At 35.2% G+C, this 21,767-nt stretch overlaps 1 protein-coding gene across 1 annotated transcript in view; it reads right to left on the minus strand.

Moving 5' to 3' along the window:
- Positions 1–8,569: 8,569 nt before the first annotated feature.
- The window catches only part of DOK6 (docking protein 6), a gene marked incomplete at its 3' end in the record, with an annotated part of 474,920 nt that continues 461,722 nt past the window's right edge, over positions 8,570–21,767 (minus strand). Inside the window, exon 8 of the mRNA XM_080919798.1 lies at positions 8,570–8,709. Within this exon, the coding sequence (XP_080775924.1) occupies positions 8,570–8,709 (140 nt within the window). The remainder of the gene's footprint in view (positions 8,710–21,767) is intronic.

Consider the following 21,767-nt stretch of genomic DNA (forward strand, 5'->3'; position numbering starts at 1 on the left):
TGGATACCAAAATTAGATCAATTTGTCTAACATATTTTTGAGTAACTTGGAAACAGAGATAACTGGTTTGTTTGTATGTTACAAAAATAGCAGAGTAATTGCTTTGGGGCTATGCCCTGTGGCATGTATTTATTAAATATTGTCTTTGATGTCAGCCCTAAGCTTATATAAACCGTTATATTATTCATAAAGATTTTTTCCCAGCAAAAAATTCTGCATGATTTTAATTGTGACAAAATGGAAATAAACATCACAGATTCACATCATTAATTTCTTATGAAAATGGCTCAAAATTGATATTTAGAACAAATGATTTCATTCGCTATTTATAAAGAATAAATATTTTCATCGTAACTTCACTCTTGAATATTTTTCATAAACCATATAGCATCAAAAGGTCCTAGTCATGTTTGAAATTTACTTATTTTTATTTTTTACAAGTTTGTGTGGCTATACTTCCCCATCAAGGGAACTTTAACACTACTGACTGTGTGATCTGGGTCTACAATCTAGTTTGATTGAGAAATTTTACCCCTTCTTTAGGGGTATGATTTCTTAAGAAAGAGAAATATTCATTAATGAAATCATTTGGCAAACTAACCAGAAAGGCTCAGTTGATATTTTAACTACCAAGTTTTGAGAAACAAGCTCAGCAAATGTTTATCTAGACAGATCTACATTAAAATGACAAAGGCTGTTGTATCATGGGAAGAAATGTCAAACAGAACATCATGTATCACATCACTGCAGGACAGTGTTGAGTAAATTTCAATTTTGATGTCCAATTTTGCTGCCAAATATTAATTTTAACTAATTTTCATTACCACTAATGGATGGATACAAAGTTAGAAGAAACCCCCAAATCTATTTACATCACATTGTGTAAGCCACTCATGCTTTCTGTGTGTCTTTTTACTTGAAAATAGACATTAACCACATTGATTGTAATAGTATCATCAATACTAATGTTCTACAATTTCTTCCAAGCATATTCAACCCAATAGAATTCAAACTCTAATATGATAGATAGTGTTAGGGAAATACTGGAAATATATAATAAATTGTCAGTAACCTTACAATTAACAAAGGGCTCTCTTTCACTTTATTTTAAAAATTGCAAGCTCATAAGTGATGGAAGAAGGTAACATTTATGGTTAGCAAGATATAATTGTCAGAATTCTGGTTAATCACAAATTTTCATTCATCACATAACAAAAATGTAAGAAAATCACTTACTATTACAGTGCTAGGAAATTCAACTAACTTATGGGTAAAACTATTGAATTAGCTCAAAACTTCATGCAGACTTGTGGTATAGAGTAATTCTTTAGCTGTTTTGCCCTTTTTAAAGTTACAAGGCAAGTTTTAATGTGCAACCATCTTCTTCTTTGTAGCAATTCCACTTGTGAATTTCTTGGACTCATAAGAAACCAACATCAGTAGATTATGTATATTTTTTAAAGACTGAAGTATGTATAAAATGGGAAATTTAGGAGTAGCAAATTTAACTATGCATTTTTTCCTAAAGGGTAAAAATCACACACGAGTTTAAAACAACTATATTTCTTAATTTTATTATTGCATCATTTTTTAAGATCTGTCAGAAATTCACATTTACTTTCCATGGACAATGTTTTACTTTGCATTTCATTCAAATGTTGTGTTTCAAATAGTATTTAAGTCCAGATGTTCCTAGACTATTATTAATTAGAAATAGATTGTAATTAAGAAGATGTGGTAGGTCATATGTTTTTCAACTGAAGCACTCTTGTAATAACTGTTTCGTTTCTTAGTCAGAGCTCCATGTCAGGTGAATTTAAACAAAATTATTATGAGCTTTATATTTGATCAACAAAAATGTTATCCCTTTATAATGCACAGTAGAACATCTCACAAAGTACATATAAATTAGTTAAATAAAAGTTCACAGGAAGCAAACATATAATGTATAATTCAGTATATCTTGAGATTTGTAGGGATAAATATTATATAACATATGAATTTCTCAAAAGACAAGTGATACTTCACTGAAAATAGAGTGGGACAAAAGCCAAAGGTAGCAGTGCATTTGTGAATGTGAGCATGTGTGTTGGCTGGAGAACCTGAGAGTGGACAGGGGAACCATTGATTTTTTGTCATCTGCCATGAAGGTGACACTGTCCTTCATGTCCAGGAGTGATTTGCTGGTGTGGTTCATGGACTACTTCTAACAGCTAAAGTAACAGTGTCTAAGAAAAGGAAAGAAGTAAATTATGTCATATTTCTCATCTCCACTGTGTGAAGTTCCAGTTTCCTCTTCTAGCCACTATTTTACTGCCCTCCATATATATATTTGTCTATGTCAAGCATTGTTTCTTGAGCCATACAATAAGTTTGCAGGTCAGGATTTGACTGATCAGATTTCTAGCTCATAGTTGCTGTGTGCAGTTCTGACAGACATGAAGTGCTGACATCACTGCTCTGCGTCTTGCCATCATTCTGTCAATTTCTCACATACCCTGTGGTCTATGAGATGTGTTCTTCTCAAGATGATTCTTCTGAGAGAAATCCTGCAGTGGCTTAAAATTAAATCTTATTCCTTTTGTTCAGAATTTTTGTTTATAAAATTCAAATACATGATATTTTGAGACTATGGATATTTTGAGTGACTTCAAACTGTGACTGAATTTCAACTTCGGCACCCTTTGTACAACTAGGTAGCTTACTCCAGCGATACACAGTTCTGTTTACAGAAAGGATTGGCTTTTATATGCTCAGCCTAAAACAATCTTGAGAGTGATACATTTGTAAGTTATTCATATTAATCACCATAAGAATTTCAGATTAGTGATGTTGGCAGAGAAAGTTAAATACATTAAAATAAAACTTATTGTGAGTCTAGCTTTAATAGCTGAGCCATCTCTTCAGCCCAAAATAAAGATTATTGTATGTGTTTATTACTATAGGGGATAGTTCTCTTATGAGTTAATTTTTCCTTTACAAATATTTACATGATCATAATACTTAACCTTCAGGAAAAGTGTCTGAAATTTACAACTAAAAGGTGATTTTTAAAGGTTCTTCTTATCCATCAAAATTACAAATAACTTAAGCAGTGCCCACTTAAATTCATAAAGAAAAAGATGATGAATATGACATCTGAATATAAGCTTCTAATCTTTAATTTTTTTTGAGAATGAAAATTGTGTGGTTTTCATGAAAAAAAAGTAGTTATAATGTCCTCAGTTATCTAACACAGTTGTGATAAAAGTTATTGATACTGGCACTGTAATGTCCTCTGAAGGGATAAAGACCCCTAAAATAATAATCTTCATTATCATATGAGTTGTTAGTGGGAAAAATTGGTGAAAACAAACAACAACAAGAAGAAAACCATTGCCTTAAGTTTTAGGTTGCTTATTAATTGAGGTAATAAAGTACTGGTTGACAATTTATAAATGAAAACGTGTAGAGCAATCAAAGGAGTGAGTTGTTTAAAAAAAAGATTTTATGGTATCTTGGTGATGAGCCTAAGAGAAAACAAAAACAAAAACCTGTAAAATTGAAAGGGGAGAATTTCAAGGTACAAGGAAGGGCTTAAGATTTTTAATCCACAAGCCATTTTTAATTTCTCACCATATCCTGCTGAGAAATGGGTGGATCCAGGGAACATTCATGAAGAAATGTTCAAATAGGCGGAAACCATTCCCAACTGTTTATTGCCTCTGAACAAATAATAAAACTCTTAGGTTTCAGTTTTCTTCCAGGGGAATATAAAATGAACCTTTTATTCTTTATGACCTTTCAATTACTGCCAGGGTTTAAGCCCATCTCAAAAAAATGTGCCTGGTTTCTCTCAAGAATTTTGCACAAAACTTATAAAACTATTTAAGCCTTCTTCTCTGAGAATAATTGTTGAAAAACTCCAAGGTTCACACTTTTGAGTAAGAAACAATGATTTTATAGTAGATCCATACACAAAAAGGCAGGTGACCTTTCTAATTCATTTAGAGTACATAAATATGGGGATATCTGTTTGTGCATACTGACCAAGTAGTCATTCTCATTGATAACACAACTTCTTAGTGAAATTTCAAAGAAGTTGCTCACATAAAGCAATTCCAGCATTACCAAATTTCAGTTTTACATACCTTCCTTTGTCTTAATTTTTTCACAACCCATGAGAAGCACATTTGTTGGTAATGTGCTTTTTCTATGCGAATGTTAAGACATATTATGATTGTTTTTCACCTGCCTGTAATATTAGATGAATACAAGTGAAGAAAGCAAAATCTACTACACAGAATAAACTCTGACACTTGGAAAAGTAAGGTCCAAGTATCATGCTGGTTGTGTCAATGGATCCTTTATCATTTTGTTCAAATTATCCTACAGACTAATTATTCCCTATTAATTATACTTTTCCATGAGCAATTTCCACAAATTTTATAACCTAAGAATATTTCATAAGTTTTATAGGCTAGAAATTAATTTGTGTAGCATGTCAGATAAATTTAAAACAAAGATGACATACATAAGAAACACTTTTTTTGGGGGGAATCTATTTTTTAGAAGGTGGTAACCCAAAGATTGTGTAAGTAATGATGTAAAATGAAGTTATCATTGCACTACACTGATAGACACATTAATAAATTAAGAGAGAATATATAATTTTCATTTTGAGCAGTAATTAACATTATATTTGTACTTTGTGAGATATTAAATATTAAAGACCTAAACATCAGAATCACTGAATGTAAACTGCTCATTTATTGTGCTGTATTAAAATAGTCAATACAGGAATATATTTAAAAATAATAATGTAATTACCTTAGTTTGCTTTTACTGTAGCACTAATGGTTATTTTGGATGTGGTTCCAATAATCAAACAAATAAATTATACATGCTTTCTCAAAACAAAATTTTGTAATATCTTGGCCAAAAAATGAGGGTTAGACATTAACCTTTATGATAAACTTTTAATATCTACTATAAGGATACCACATGCAGTAAATTGGATTGTAAAATCTACAACTAACAGTGTGTAGGCATCGGTCACCCCACGGCTTCTATGTTAGATTCGAGATATGAATGGCTCATCATTTTATAAGAAGGATGAATAATTTTCAAACAAAATTTTCCAGTGACAGTAGAATTGCACACTGGAACTAATAGTTTAGATGTTAGAATGAGGAAAGGTTTAGTTTTATAATAATAAATATGCTTTTCTTCATTTCACATGCTCTATCAAACAGCATCTTCCCTAATATATGAAACAATGCCTTCATTCTGAACCAGGAAAAGAGTCCCTCTAGTTATCTATTTAAATTTTATTAAGTTCAAATTGTGGCAGTGGCCAAAAGCTACTGATTCAAAATCATTTTCAACTGGTCTGAGTAAATTAACTCTGAGTATAAATTTTTTGTTGTTATTCAATCATTTAGCTAAGAACATGATTTTTTTTAAACTCCCACACCACAGAGTAGTGCAATAGTGGTCCAAGGTCATTTCCCATTTTCTTCATGTTTGATGGAACATTATGTGTCTGTCGCAGGATGTATGTTTATTAATATTATCACTAGGGCACAAAAACCAACTCCACGTCAGAATATTTATGTGAAAACATGTATACCTCCAGACTTTGAGAGACTTTCTCATGCCCATCAGCCTCTTTGATCATTTGCCTCCACCAGCTTGATATTGATGTGGTAACCATTTTCATAGCTCTGTATAAATCTGAGTGGAAGTCCAACTGAGTTACACTCAGAAGGAGCACAAAGATGTCTTTGGTGCATAGCAGTCTCTCCCTCACAACGAGAAAGCCACATATATTAAAGGTATAACACATTTTTAAAGGGAGAACAATTTACAAAATATAGAAGCATCTTAAGTCAAGAACCTACAGGTTTGGGTGAGCTAACACATGCCCACAGTCATTTTAGTAATTGTGGTGGAATGGGTTTTCCGAGGCTCTGAGAAACTGTCGCAAGTATCTTTCCATCTTTGGTTTTTATAGGTTCATCTGTTTGTCTCTTTTATTACAATAATCACTGCCTCACATCAAGCATATTAGGCTACTATAAATTCTCTTACTGCTTTTCTGAGTAGTTTTGACTTAGCTTAAAATTTTATGTATACTTGGAGGAGTATGCTAGAATAAATCTCCAAAAGTATATCATGAAATATTTACAGTATTATTCTCACTTTGTTGAGATTGGTTAAAAGACCAAAAAGGTATGTCTTTCACACACTTTTTTGTGACACTACTATTAGGAAAAAATTTTACTGGCCTAAATTTATGTATGACTTTTGGTTCTTTCTCAATAAAACTCATTGTTAATGATCAGAACCAAATGGTGAAGCTACTTTATGTGGGTACTTTTCTCCCACCAAGAGACACAAGAGCAGACTCATCATTAGCAGAATCCCACTGGACTTGCTATCTGTGCTTCTGGCACATTAATAAAGCTGAGATATGAATCAAGACCCCTCAGGGCCTTTCCCCATATGTCCCTGGTAGAGACTTGGGTGTCTAAGCAACAGCTCAACTCAGTGAGCCAGCGAGAGGCTCGCTTTGATTGCCACACTAGGAACTGTGCTAGAACAGTCTCAGCGCAGAGTTGCTCTGGTGTATTTACTAATGGCATTTCTACAGTGGATGCCATGTATTAAAGAAACTCAGAGGCATTAACCCTGAAAAGTGGAATTCCAGGGAAGGCTGTATCCTCTCTCGTCAGAAGGACCCAGTCATATGCTCTTCTGCTGTGTTAGCAAAATCCACAGTGCAGAGTTTGGGCAATTTTCTTTTTAATCCCTGAAGATGATTATTTTTCACAGCCACATTAACTCTTATGATTAGTCTTTATGGGGTTTCACTCTGAATGTAGGTAGTTTCAGTAAATGAACATTTATCAAGGAAAGATGCATAACCACTTTCACTCAGCAGTAATTTACTGAAACGAGTTGTCAATCTGCTCCACACCTGTGGATAAGGATGAAGGAAATCCTGACGGGGTGCACAAAAAGGTCCCTTTTAATGGACTAACTTTGAATGAATGTTTTGCTTTTAAGGGGAAAATATCAGGTTTTTCTCTTGCCTGATCTTGGCTTTTTGGTTTTTAAATATGATCTGGATTCTGTGATGGATATCTGATTTAGGCACATGACATCAGGTAAGTCAGGCTCAGTAAGTTATATTTTTACTCCCTAAATTATCAGCAAATGTTTCTATTTTGACCTGAATTAGCCAGACCTTTTCTCTTTAAATGGAATTTCCTAGATTCTTTCAAACATAGTAGTTTGTCATATTTTAGAGCTGAAAAAATTTACAAGTGAAACATTTTCTCCTTTCATCCCAGCTGAACAATTACTGTACAAGAAAAACTAGAGCCAAGCAAATTCTGATTCCACAGTGAATGCCAAGCCCCCGGTGATGATGGTCTGTGAAATCTAAAATCCTAATATTTACTTTTGTGTAGCATTTTCTTCCTCCTCTCCTAACTACAAGATAGCTGAGTTTACTTTACGTGCAGTTTTGTGTCTTTCTCAAACATTTTGGAGCTTCCCTTTGGAGTTGGAGATTACACCAATTCCTTAAGAATTTCTGATGAATGGCCAAGGGAAGAAACAGTCAATAACAAGGCAACACTAACTAGACACAAAATATGACTACCAACATATAGGACAGCTAGGCTTGTTATCTTGCTTCCAAAATACCTCTGTCTTGTGTTTCCACTCATAGTCCTTATAGGATCAGAGTGCACTACAGAAACATTATTACTAGTAGGGGCCTTTAAAAAAATTTCTAACATCACTATGTTAAAATATCTATTTAACATAACAATCTTAATTTTAATGCAACAAATTAGTTTTTAATAATTTAAGTGAGCATATCCTATCACCATCAGCACTGATGATATATACTTATCTGTAGATTGATATAGCAATATCAGTGGTTATGCTTTTACACATACATACACACACAAACACACACACACACACACACACACACACACACACACACACTCACACTCAAGCTACAGGGCCCTTCTTAATGGAGTATTCTAATTTTACACCCCTGTAATTGTTACTGGGTATTTTTACATAGAGAACTAAGATGCCATCTGTAGAGCTTACTTGATTTGTTTCTGCCAAAACTGAAAAAGCCACAGGGCTTACAGTGGGTCATCATATGTCTAAAGTTAGGCCCTATGTTCAAACAGAAGCACCTAACCTTAAGGACAAATGTCAGTGCCATCAAGGCTCAAACTGGTGTGGAAAATATCCCAGTACCAAAACTTCCACTAATGTCAGACATAAAGAATTTTTTTCTTATTTAGATGAGTGTTTATATTATTGGATTCTATTTGTTTTTGTAAAAGATAGATTTCCCCCATAGAAATTCAATAAATAAAAGACTTAACCACTGAATCAAGGAAGCAGAACTCCAGTTTTTAACCTTCTAGTTGGGACTAGGCCCTACCAATGTTAAATTGTACTGCAATTGGTCTTCCAGGAAGCATGGGGTGAAATAACCCCCATGGCAGGTCCAGGGCAGACTGTCTTGCTGGTCATTGGTGGCCTCTGTGGGTCATTGAATGAGACTGGAGCTATAGCTGAATCCATAGCTGCTGGATCGTGACAACGGTGGCTGAGCCTCTTCACTCTGTTCTGGAGCATAGCTGGGGAATGTCTGTGCCCTGGACATCTTTGATGAACCAAACCCATGACCTGAAGATGAGGAAAGAAAAGTTGTACTATAAAATACATTCAGAAGAAACAAAAGAACATTTTAGCAAAGAGAGCAAATAGATCTAACAAAAGACTTCAAACCCTGAAAACCAAACATGTAAGGAAGTGGGCAAGAATCTAGACTTTGGTATTCTGACTCTTTTACCCAGTACTGGGAACTGAACTGAGGATTAACCACATGGTAGTCAAGTCCACGCTCTTTTTACTTTTTATTTTGAGACTGAGTCTTAGTGAGATATTAAGGCAGATGCTGAACATCTGATCCTCCTCCCCCAGCTTTCCAGTTAGCTTTGATTGTGGTCCAAGTATCCCATCAGGCCTAGTTTCTTGATCTTTTATGATGTATCCAGACATCAATATTTTCCCCATGTGTTTCTTTCTGAGAATTCTGGATATCTATAGAGCTAGGCTAGTCTTTAGGACCCTCAATTTTTCTGTCTTCAACTTTTGAAATAAAGGAAGAAAATTCTTTTCCTGGAAAGCTATTTCTGATGGAAAGCCAAACAATTTCTTTCTTTTGTGTTGCACACATTTTCTGCAACTCAAAGGTAATGAAATACTTCCTTTAGAGTATCTGTGAACAGGCCAACTTAATTTTTCCTTGGTCAGTAACAAAGAAGGTTTTATAACAATAGGTTAAGGGTTCTGTTTTCCCCAGGAACTTTGTGAGTTCCCCCATGCCTGATTCATATGTTGGTTTACCAAGGCAATATGCTTCAATGGTCACTAAAATGCTTTAAGGGTTAAATATTATACAAAGTATATCCCAAGAAAAATCTTCCCATGATTTTGACTGTTCAGCTGATACCATAGGATACAAAACTGATTAACTCAAATAAAGCACAGGTACTGATTAAAATTTGTCAGGTTGTTTATAATGTGTAGGAAGAAGTGCATATATTAAGGTTTTAGAAAAACTTTCCAGTAATTTTCTCACTTGTTTTTATTATCAGTGATAATTCTTTGTGCTTGAGGATGGTTTGTACCCAATGGAAAGGCTTAGAGAGACAGAAGAAAGATATATACTATACACTTTCCCTTAAGAGTTGATATTGTTGCCAAGGGATGAAAAAAATTTAATTTGATTTGAGTTTTAGCTGATCTTTCAGGTGTGGAATCAAGAGAATACTATCTGCTAACACAGAAACATGAGACTTCCACTGTCATATACATCAGTGGTCTTGTCCTTTGCAATGTCATATGCTCAATGCCAGTTTCATTGCCACACGATTGGTGACTCCAAAAATATCCTTGCAGTGTGCAAAGCTTGAGACTTATGGAGAAAACCCACAGGAACTGTGTAATTAAAGACTAATTAAAACTGGTAGAACTGCTTAAATGTTAAAAAAAAATGTGAGATAAATCTTGCTTTCTAGCAAGAAATTGTTTTAACTTTGTTGTTGGCTGGATTCTCTTGATGACCAGGGATGTGGGAAGACTACTGACTATTGCTGCAAATCTCAGAGGAAGAAGAGTGTGGGACAGCCTTTCTGTCATTCTTAGGGGTAACTCTTCTATCAGGTATATTTGCACTTTTTGAATTCTTTTTGCTTCTGCAATTCTTTCCTATGACTGAATTTATGCTGTGGTGTGATACACAAAGTTAATATACATCAATAGTTACTAAAATAAAATATTTACTAAAACTTAAATATAGACACCTGGTAAGTTCTTTGCTCCCATTTTCCTGACTTAGTGTCTTTGTGCTTTGGAAGAGGCATGCCATTACTCCTGCTCTTGTGCATCTGTTTTTCTCACTTTCCATAGCTACCTTGGCTTTTCCTATAGGTCTATATGCAGTCTCGTTGTTAAATTATTTTAAAATTTCAACAGAATGTTTCTGCCCTTTCATGAGTCTCTGATAATATAAAAAGGGACCATGAAAATGAAGTAGATAAACCTGAAAAGGAGAAGTCAGAGACTTGGGGAGGGGGAATCAATAAAGGCAACACTAAGGTAATGTTAAAGAGGGGCTTTGGAAAGGGTAAGAAGTTATAGGAGTACATAGAAATTAAGTGAATTTTAAAAATCAGAATCTCAGAAGTGGAAACACCAGATATACATACTGCTTCTAGTATTTTCTTTTTTTGTAGTTAACTTTAAGGGATATTACTTTGCTATGAAAATTTTGGTTTATATATCTGAAGACAGATCATGATAAAAGAGGAATTCAGCTTGTATTTTGTTTTTATTTCCAGTGTATTGTGGTTTTAAATGTTAAGTCAATGAGCTAGCTTATGCCAAATGTTGTCATTCAATGAAAAGATATGATTCCATGGTAGTCAACATGTTTTTCACTGTCCTGTATGGAAGATCACACTGCTGTTGGCTGTATGTGCGTAAACTCAACAACACACAGAAAGGTATTTGAGACAGCAGTGTGTCCTAAATATTAACTAGAACAGTTAGTGAAGGCCTGAAAGGAGGTAGCATCTTGGCATGATATTAATAATGAACTGATGTAGTGAAAACTATTGATGTGTGACTAAGGAGAATTCATGATTCTTTTAACTAGAAACACTGTGTTTATTAACACATACCAGCTGGAAGTATTAAGAACTTGCTCTTATGGCTAGAGAGATCCTCTGTGGTTAAGACTGTATACTGCTCTTCCAAGCTCATGCCAAGAAACTTAACAACTGCCTGTAACTTCAGTTCCAAAGGACCTGGTGAGGTCATTCAGGCCTCTATGGGCAACTGCATTCACATGTATCCCCATACTACACATTTATATGTAACTAAAAATTAAATAGTCTTCAAAATTACACTTTTGGATTTGATTTTATGCAACTTTTTAAAATATAAAAATATCTGGAGAGAGAGGTGAGACCTATCTTTAATTCATATTATTGTGGCCAAAAGAGAAGGTGTAAGTTGAAAATAAAGATTTTTCTTATAAACATAGTATTTTTCTTTTAATTCTATAATATTGAGCATAAAAAGAAGATAATACAATGCTGCAGGCAGTTTTTAATTTTCTTATTATGAGTTTTGGGATCAACCTTGGGTCTTCTGGTAGATAATGCAAAGAACATTTACCAATCTTCTACTCAAAATGTCTCCAGGAAAGAGTCTTAGAAATGGTGGCTATGACCTTATAAATCTGATCAGCTGCTCTGAGAATAGTCAGGCAAGGACAGCAAACTACACTCAGCAAGTGAGTGGTTTGCTCTACCTTTGTTGGGTAGAACCAGAGGACAGGTGGGTGGTAAAACCATACATATCATATCACTTCAGCACTCCAAACTGCTTCCCACTCACAGTATGAACCATGAATGTCACAGTGTGTTTCACCCCTACAATGAGCTTGAGGACCAAATCGGACTTTGCTGTACTTTTGTGGCCTCATCATTCTTCATGTTGGAGATCATATATTCTCTGTAGGTATAATGGAAGTTAAACAAATCAACACATAAGGTTGTTAGCAAATACTGTAGGTGTGTGCTTGATTTCTTTTCTAAGCCGAGAAAGCTCACAAGCTTATCATTCCCTGCTCGGCACCTGTGTTCCCTTACCATCTTAATGTGATGCCTCTCTCCACGACATTCTGAATACTATTCTTTTTCAAGGTCATCCGTATATTTTTCACCTCCTCTGTGAGTCATTTCTGGTTTAATTGGAAATTATTTCTTTCTTTTACTTCAACTGTTTATTTACTTCAGACAGTTAATAAATTATGCTGCCTAATGCTAATCAGGAAAATAACATACCTCAATCAGAACTGAGAATGTGAAGGCTGTTTGATCAAGAAAACAATAAACATGATTAAAGAGAGAAAAAAAAAATTAAGCCCCTTTCAGGATTCACTGGAACCATGCCTTTAGGTAGAATTGATGAAAGTAAAAACCAACAAAAATAAAATGTGAGGCTTAAATTAAAAACTAAGTGGAATAGAGTCTAGTAAAATGCTCTGTCTGTTTTTCCCCCACTTGGCCATACAGAGAGATATGGTAAATACACACTCAGAACATCTGCACAATGCTACAGATTAAAAACAGCAACTATGTTAACAGCAATAAGTCTGTTTAAAAAATCCTCTTAAATTTTGTATTTCCACTCTGGCTGTAGTCATGTCCGCTTCAGTAGAACTGATATTGGTCAAATGTGCCCAATGTCCCTACAGTATTGATGACTATATTTACGCAATGGGTTCAAGGAGTCTCTGACAAGGTAACTGTATGTGTATCTACTGAACCTAAGCTTCAGAATTTCACTGCAGGTGTAGAGTCATTTAGTATGTTTGATTATTCTAACAAAACCATTCAAGGAACTGAAGAACATCACATAATAATAAAGACACAAAGAATGCTTACTTTAGAGGGAAACTTCCCACTGTATCCCAAAGTGACCGAGCTATCTATGAACTGGAAAGAATGCAAATGTAGTAGAAAACAGCAGCCAAGTAAAACAGCAGCCAAAGCTGGATGCTAGAGCAAGGATTCTTACATAGAAAATGCAAGAAGGAGAGGGAAGCAGAACACAGACACATTAGCCTCTTTTCCCAGTAATTAAGAATTATATTATCAGCATTTATTGAAGAATCCCCTCAACCTGAATGCCATCTGTTTTTCAACTTTTACTAACCAATTTTATTTTCAATGTAGATTCTAAAGGAAACTCTTTTCATAGGAGCCAGACTGATTCCCCAAACAGAACTCTTAGACAAAAACTGGTAAGATGAAATGGCCATGAGAAAGACACTTAATAGCCACATGCTTAAATGATTTGTTAGAATCTGGAGGAGCTGAAAGGGTGCTGTTCCTTTAAATAATAAAACAAAAAAGTCAGTATTACAATAAATTAATTGAGGACGTTTCCTGGTAAGGAATAAAACGTGTGAAATAAAAGCATTAATAAAAGTTTAGGCTGAATAGTTAGGAGAGGTATGTCTTTATCAAGTACCTTCTAGCTGCAAGAAGAGTGGGCAGGCTAAAACCATGCACCTGGGCAGCAGAGGAGATAGTAGAAATATGGGTATCACAGAGCTAGGTTGATTGAGTAAACTCACTACAGTGTCTTGTTGGCAGAGGAGGGTTTTATGCTGTGTTTAATACTTGAATGGTAATTCTAAAAGTAGGTGAAAGTTGAAACCACACTAGAGTTAGACAGCCACAGCTCTACTACATCTCAATAATTATCCATTAGGGATTAATTATGCATTGAAATGCCAATATGGGCTGCCAAGTTTTCCCCTACAAGCTGTATTTAAATTTTATTCAATTTTTAATAGTTGAAATTTAAACCAGCACTCCAACAGAGCTTCTGAGTTTCTTCTGGAATTTTGAGGGTATAGCTTTATGACCTGGAGTAAACTTTGGGGTTTATTGAGGATCAGGTTCAACATAATTGATCCATCGGGGGACATGATAATGGGTTTAATCAACATAAAGAATGGTAAAAGAGAATTATAAAAACCGCTGCTCATCGAATACAAATTTTATGCAAATTACCAAAGAAATGTCCTATCATCTTATAAATCATGTGTCATCCTGACAGGATTGATAAACATCCAGACTGCTGGTAAAATAATTATTTGCCAATATATTATTTGGGGTGCTTTAAGAATGTCAGTAGGTTAAATAAATAAGATCTCTCATCAATGTATACAGACCTCATCCAGTATAAAACAAAAGGAGGATGAAGGCAATTCTCTTTCTAAGCTGAGGTGTCCATTTTTTTTTCCTTCATGATTCTCAGAATTTCAGATTTTTGATACATTATATTACTGGTTTCTCTGAGTCTCCAGTTTACAAATCCCAGGTTAAGGGTTTTCCCTCTTAATCAAACAAACAACCCATTTCCTAATAAATCTGTGCAGAGTGAGATGCATCTGAGTACAAAGCCAGCCTAGCTTATTGAGTGAGCTCTGGGATACCCAAGGCTACACAGTGAAACCCTGTCTCAGAGAACCAAAACCAACCAACCAACTACACAAGACATTCTTAGACTTCTTAGGCCATGAGCTCTTTTACTTAAAGTATCAAAATGACTCCACTAATTTACACCTCTCCCCCCAGGAGAGTTCAAGTATGAGAGCTTACATACATCTCAATGGTGTTTACAGATTTTTTTTCTTTTAAATATTTAAATGTTTGTGTGTGTGTGTCTCTGTGTGAATAGCTCAAGTATGTGAGAGTGTTATGCAGGACAGAGAAGTTGTTAGATCCCCTGAGGCTGGAGTTACAGGTCCTTATGAGTTATTCTGCTTGTATGCTAGAATCTGACTTCAGGGCCCTTGGAAGAAAGCAAGTGTTCATAACTGCTTGAACAAGTTTTGTAGCTTTCTTTTGTAGTTTCTTTTGTCACGCCCTATTTATAATAGCCAGAAGCTGGGAAGAACCCAGATGTCCTTCAGTAGATAAATGGATACAAAAATTGTGGTACATTTACACAATGGAGTACTACTCAGCTATCAGAAACAATGACTTTATGAAATTCCTAGGAAAATGGATGTAACTAAAGAATATCATCCTAAGTGAGGTAACCCAGTCACAAAAGAACAGACATAATATGCAGTCACTGATAATTGGATACTAACCCCAGAAAGCCCTGAATTCCCCAGGAACAACTCACAGGCCATATAAAGCCCAGGAAAAACAAAGGCCAAAATATGAAAGTCTCAGTCCTTCTTAGGGAAAAAATAAATGTATAGTATCCTCTTAGAGTGTGGTACACCTGAACGTTAAATCATTAATAATCCAAGAGCTAGGAATATAGCCTTGTGGTAATTTTTGGTATTCAAAGATCATTATGCTTAATCTATACTCACCAAGAAATCTGTTTCCATGTTATGTTCTGTCCTACATGTACTTTATGTTTATGGTAACTAGTGAGATTTCAATGCATGCTATCAAACCTCTAAAAGAATTAAGTACTGACTAAAAATATTCATAACATATAGTGTTATGCTAAAATGCCTTTAAAAATCTGTATATGTTCCCCTCTTTTTAAAATAACAAAGTTGTAAGAGACAAAAATGTCAGGTCAGTTTTTATGTTTCTTAGGTTCTGGACAGGAGCCTGGTATAGCTGTCCCGAGAGACCGTCCAGAGCCTGACCAATACAGGTTTGGATGCTCACAGCCAACCATTAAACTGAGCATGGGGTCCAATGGAAGAGTTGGAGAAAAGACTGAAGAAGCTGATGGGGATTGCAACCCCATAGGAAGAACAATATCAATTAACTGGACCACCCAGAGCTCCCAAGGTTTAAACCACCAACCAAAGAGTACACATGGAGGGACCCATAGCTCCAGCTACATATGTAGCAGAGGATGGCCTTATCTAGCACCAGTGGGAGCAGAGGCCCTTGATCCTATGGAGGTTTGATGACTCAGTGTATATCAATGCTAGTGGAGGGTGGGGGAGCACCTTCATAGAGGAAGGGGAGGAGGGATAGAGGGTGGAGGGGAATCCAGGAACAGGGATAACATTTGAAATGTAAATAAATAAAATAACCAATAAAATATTCTCTTTACAAGAATATTAAAGTATTTCTTTTACCTTTTTTCAATATTTGCATAAATTTGTTTTCTGTCTTTATCTCTTGAACTGATAAGATATTTGCCTTGGTTAATGCTCTACATTAAATGTATTATCGTATAGTGTTAGTGACTTGAGCTTGAAAGACTACATAATATAATATGTAGTAAGCTAACATGCTGTGCAGTCTAATAGCTAATTACCATATGCTAATACACAAAGAGCAGAGTAAATAGGTATCCTGGCTCTTTGCTTTTTGTTTTTTTAAAACTCATTAAGTATAGTTTGTGTAGCTGACATGCTTGACTGTGTGGCTTTTACTTGAAGATGGTTAACCCCTTAGGAGTTTTTACTTCTTAAAAAGACTGATTCTCTTCCCAGAAGCTACTAACTGCCAATAGCTCCTTGGACATGAGCAGAGCTTCGTGTCTGTAAATCTTTTTCAATTTTGGAATTTAGTCTGGCCTGAGCCTGCAGAGTTGTGCATTCTCATAAAACTGCTGTGAGCTTGTATATACAAATGTCCTGCTGTGTGCAGAAAACAACATTTACTTTCTCTTGTCTATGGCTCTTGTATTCTGTTTCATTTTCCACCATGGTTCTTAGATCTTGGAAAGAGAAAGAATGATATAGGTACTCCATTAGGGCTGAATATTCTGCAAGATTGTATCATTTTTATCAGTTATTTTAGTTATTTACATTTTAAATGTTATCCCCCTTCCCAGTTTCCCCTCCACAAATCTCCTATCTTCCCCCTGACCCTATGAGAGTGTTCCATGATCTACCTACCTACTCCTGCCTCAAGTCCCCATCTCCTGTATCTGAAAAGGCCCCCATCCCCACCTACTCTCTCCCTCCCAGATCCCTCTCTTTTTTTATTTCCTGAAATTATATTCTTTCCCTTTCTGAGTAGAACTGTAGCATTCACACTTTGGTGTGGTCTTCCTTCTTCTTGATCTTCATGTGGTCTGTGGATTGTATCTTGGCTATTCTGATCTTTTGGGCTAATAATCACTTATAAGTGAGTAAACACCACATGTGTTTTTTGTGATTAGTTTACCTCACTCAGGATATTTTCTAGATCCAACCATTTGCCTAAGAACTAGCTGATTAGTAATTCATTGTGTAAATGTACCACATTTTCTGTATTCATTCCTCTGTTGAAGGACATATGGGTGATTTTTAGCTTCTGGCTATTATAAATAAGGCTGCTATGAACATAGTGGAACACATGTCTTTGTTATATGTTCGAGCATCTTTTGCATATATGCCCAGGAATGTTATAGCTGGGTCCTCAGATAGAACTATTTCTAACTTTCTGAGGAACCATTAGACTGATATGCAGAGTGATTGTACCAGTTTGTAATCCTGCTAGCAATGGATGATAACAAGTTTTGGGTCTTTGTATAAATTATCATCTAATGCAAAAAGAAAATTCTCTGATGAGGGCTGAAATAATCAATAGGTAAAATGATAAGTTGTTAGGAGTTACTTTAATACTAAACTCATGGTAGTAATAGATCGTTAGGGCTGAGAATCTGTCTGGTTACAAGTTCTTGATCCCCAATAATGGTGCCAGATATGAGTTATGCTTTGTGGAGTGCATAAATTGAAGCAGAAAAAATAGTTGGTTATTTCCATGACAGTCACACCACAATTGCACCAGTGGAGGTGTCTTGCCAGACTGGTCACAGATACAGCTTTAAGTATTTCTAAGAAATACTTTCTCTGTTCTATCCCTATCCTTTTCCAAAACTTCAGTTTTTGAAAATATATGAATATTATATTTGTAATTTTAGAATCTAGTTTCACATTCAGTTTTTGGTGCTTGAATTTGTTGTGGGATTTTAATTTGTATTTTTTGACACTTTCCATATTCTTTAATTATCTAGATGTTATTAGAATATTCTTCCTTCCTTCCTTCCTTCCTTTCTTCCTTTCTTTCTTTCTTTCATTCTTTCTTTCTTCCTTCCTTCCTTCCTTCCTTCCTTCCTTCCTTCCTTCCTTCCTTCCTTCCTTCCTTTCTTTCTTTCTTTCTTTCTTTCTTTCTTTCTTTCTTTCTTTCTATTTTTTGGCCTTTGTTTTTCTTGAACTTCATATAGTCTGTGAGTTGTTTCTGGGGTGTTCAGAGTTTTCTGAGGTTAGTATCCTGTGACTGCATAGTATGTCTGTTCTTTTGTGACTGGGTTATATCACTCAGGATGATATTTTCTAGATGCATCCATTTTCTTATGAATTTCATAAGCTCATTGTTTCTGATAGCTGAGTAGTAGTCCATTGTGTAAATATACCAAAATTTTTGTATGTATTCATCTACTGAAGGACATCTGGGTTCTTCCCAGCCTCTGACTATTAGAAATAGGGCTGCTATGAACATTGTAGCGCATGTGTCTTTGTTGTATGTTGGAGCTTCTCTGTGGTATATGCCCAGAAGTGGAATAACTGGATCTACAAGTAGTACTATGTCATTTTTCTGAGGAACCGCCAGACTGAATTCCAGAGTGGTTTTACCAGTTTACAACCCCACCAATCGTGGAGAAGTTTTTTTTTTTTTTTCTCCGCATCCTAGCCAGCATCTGCGGTCATCTGAATTTTTGATCTTAGCCATTCTGGTTGGTATAAGGTGGAATCTCAGGGTTGTTTGGATTTGCATTTCCCTGATGGCTAATGATATTGAGCACTTCCTTAGATATTTCTCAGCCATTCAATATTCCTCAATTGAGAACTTTTTGTTTAGCTCTGTAACCCATTTTTCTTAACAAGGTTGTTTGATTCTCTGGTGTCTAACTTCTTGAGTTCTTTGTAGACCTTGGATATTAGGCCTCTATCTGATGTGGGGTTGGTAAAGATCTTTTCCCAATCTGTTGGCAGTCATTTTGTTTACTTGACAGTGTCCTTAGCCTTACAGAAACTTTGCAATCTCATTAAGTCCCATTTGTCAATCTTTGACCTTAGATTACTAGCCATTGGTGATCTGTTTAGGAAATTTTCTCCTGTGGCTATATGTGCTAAGGTTTTCCCTACTTTTTCTTCTACTAGTTTCAGTGTATCTGGTTTAATGTGGAGATCTTTGATCCACTTACACTTGAGCTTTGTATAAGGAGATAAGAAAGGGTCTATTTTCATTCTTCTGCATGCTGTGTGCCAGTTGGAATAACACCATTTGTTTAAGAGGCTGACTTTTTTCTACTGAATGTTTACAACTTCTTTGTCAAAATCAAGTGACAATATATGTGAAGGCTCATTTCTGGATCTTCTATTCAATTTCATTGATCCACATGCCTATTTCTGTACCAGTACCATGCAGTTTTTAAGACAATTGCCTTGTAATATAGCATGAGGGCAGGGATAGTGATTCCTGGAGATGTTTTCTTGTTTTTGAAGATAGGTTTCCTTATTCTAGGTCTTTTGTTATTCCAGATGAAATTTCACATTGCTCTTACCGACTCTATGAAGAATTGGGTTGGAAATTTGATGGGGATTCCATTGAATATGTAGATTGCTTTTGGTAAGAAGGTCATATTTTAAATGTTGATCCTTCCAATCCATGAGCATGGAAGATCTTTCCATTTTCTGACATCTTCCTCATTTTCCTCCTTTACAGATTTGAAGTTCTTGTAATACAGATCCTTCACTTGCTTAGTTAGAGTCACATCAAGGTATTTCATATATTTTGTGACTATTATGAAGGGTATCTTTTCCCTAATATCTTTCTCTATAGGTTTGTTCTTTGATTAAAGGAAGGCTACTGATATGTTTGAGTTAATTTTATATTGAGCTACTTTACAGAACTTGTTTATCAGCTGTAGAAGTTCTCTGGTGGAATTTTTGGGGTCACTTAAGTACACTATCATGTCATCTTCCACAGTGATGTTTTTACTTCTTTCTTTCCAATTTGTATCCCTTTGATTTCCTTTTGCCAGGACTTCGAGTACTCTGTTGAATAGGTAGGGGGGAGTGGGCAGCCTTGTAGAGCCCCTGATATTAGTGGGATTGTTTCAAGTTTCCCAACATTAAATTTGATGTTGGCTATTGGTTGCTCTATATTGCTTTTATTATGTTTAGTTATGGGTCTTGGATTCCTGTTCTTTCCAAGACTTTTAACATGAAGGTGTGTTGAATTTTGTCAAATGCTTTCTCAGCATCTAGTGAGATGACCATGTGGTTTTTTTCTGTGAGTTTGTTTATATGGTGAATTAAGTTCATGGATTTCCATATATTAAGCCATCCCTGCATCCCAGAGATGAAGCATACATGATCACGGTGAATGATCATTTTGATGTGTTCTTGGATTCGGTTTGCAAGAATTTTGTTGAGTATTTTTGCATCAATGTTGGTAAGTGAGATTGGTCGGAAGTTCTCTTTCCTTATAGGGCCTTTGTTTGGTTAAGGAAAGAGGGTTATTGTGGCCTTGAAAAATGAGTTAGGTAGTTTTCCATCTGACTCTATTTTGTTAAATAGTTTGGAGAGTATTTGTAATAGGTCATAAAGGAATATCTGATAGAATTCTGCACTGAACTCATCCAGACCTGGGCTTTTTTGGTTGGGAGGCTTTTGATGAGGGCTTCTTTTTTTTTTTTTTTTTTTTTTTTTTGAACAACTTTATTTAAAAAAAAAAGATAAATGTACAAATTTTAAGGAGTTTTGCATAATAGTATAAGAATACATTTTTGTCAATGTTTGGATTTTTTTCCAAAGGTTTGATAGTGTGCATAAAGGTCTTACTAGTTACAAAAAGCATAAAGAACATGTAAAACAGGATGTAACCTGCAATTAGTCAACGTTTTCTTGGTGGGTAAGAATTGAGCATAATGATTTTTTTCCTTTCTTTCTTTTTCTTCTTCTTTTTTTTTTTTTTTCTGACTGAAGACAACTTTGTAATTCTAGATTTAAGTCATTATAATCATGATAAATAATCAAAAGTTTTTTAGACCACCATTTTCCCTCTGACTCCTACCTCATAAAACAGGTAAACAGGTATAGACAAAAGTACACACACACACACACACACACACACACATACACACACACACACACACGTGCACTTGCGCATGTGCACACATACTCCACACAGACTTATAAGTTTATCTTTGCCTAAATTAGAAGTATATGATCAATTATTTTGAAGTCAGGATTACTCTTTGCATATTACAAATTTCCCGTAGCCAGGTTCTGTGGATCTGAATGCAGAAATATGAGAAGAAGAAACCAAATCAGTTACTAACTTTTTCATAGCTTCTCTTCTGCTAATCTCTGTGGTTAACCATACCAGATAACAACACATCGGAACTGGTCTTTTCCACAGTTGACCATAACAGCATATACGGTCCCACATATGAAGAGTCTATCTGGTACCAGGGGTGATTATATGACTCTTGGCTGTTCTTGTTCTTTTCCTGAAACTTGTAATCTCAAGGAAGGACAGTATACATAATACTCCAATACTTAATATAAAACACATACAAGAAGTAATTCATCTGCCTGTATCATGTTCCTAGAAGTATACTTATAATTTTTTTTTAAAGATTTTAAACATTTTTTGCTTAAGATTATACAT

Source organism: Micromys minutus (genome assembly GCF_963924665.1).
Source record: "Micromys minutus genome assembly, chromosome: 8".
Lineage (NCBI taxonomy): Eukaryota > Metazoa > Chordata > Mammalia > Rodentia > Muridae > Micromys > Micromys minutus.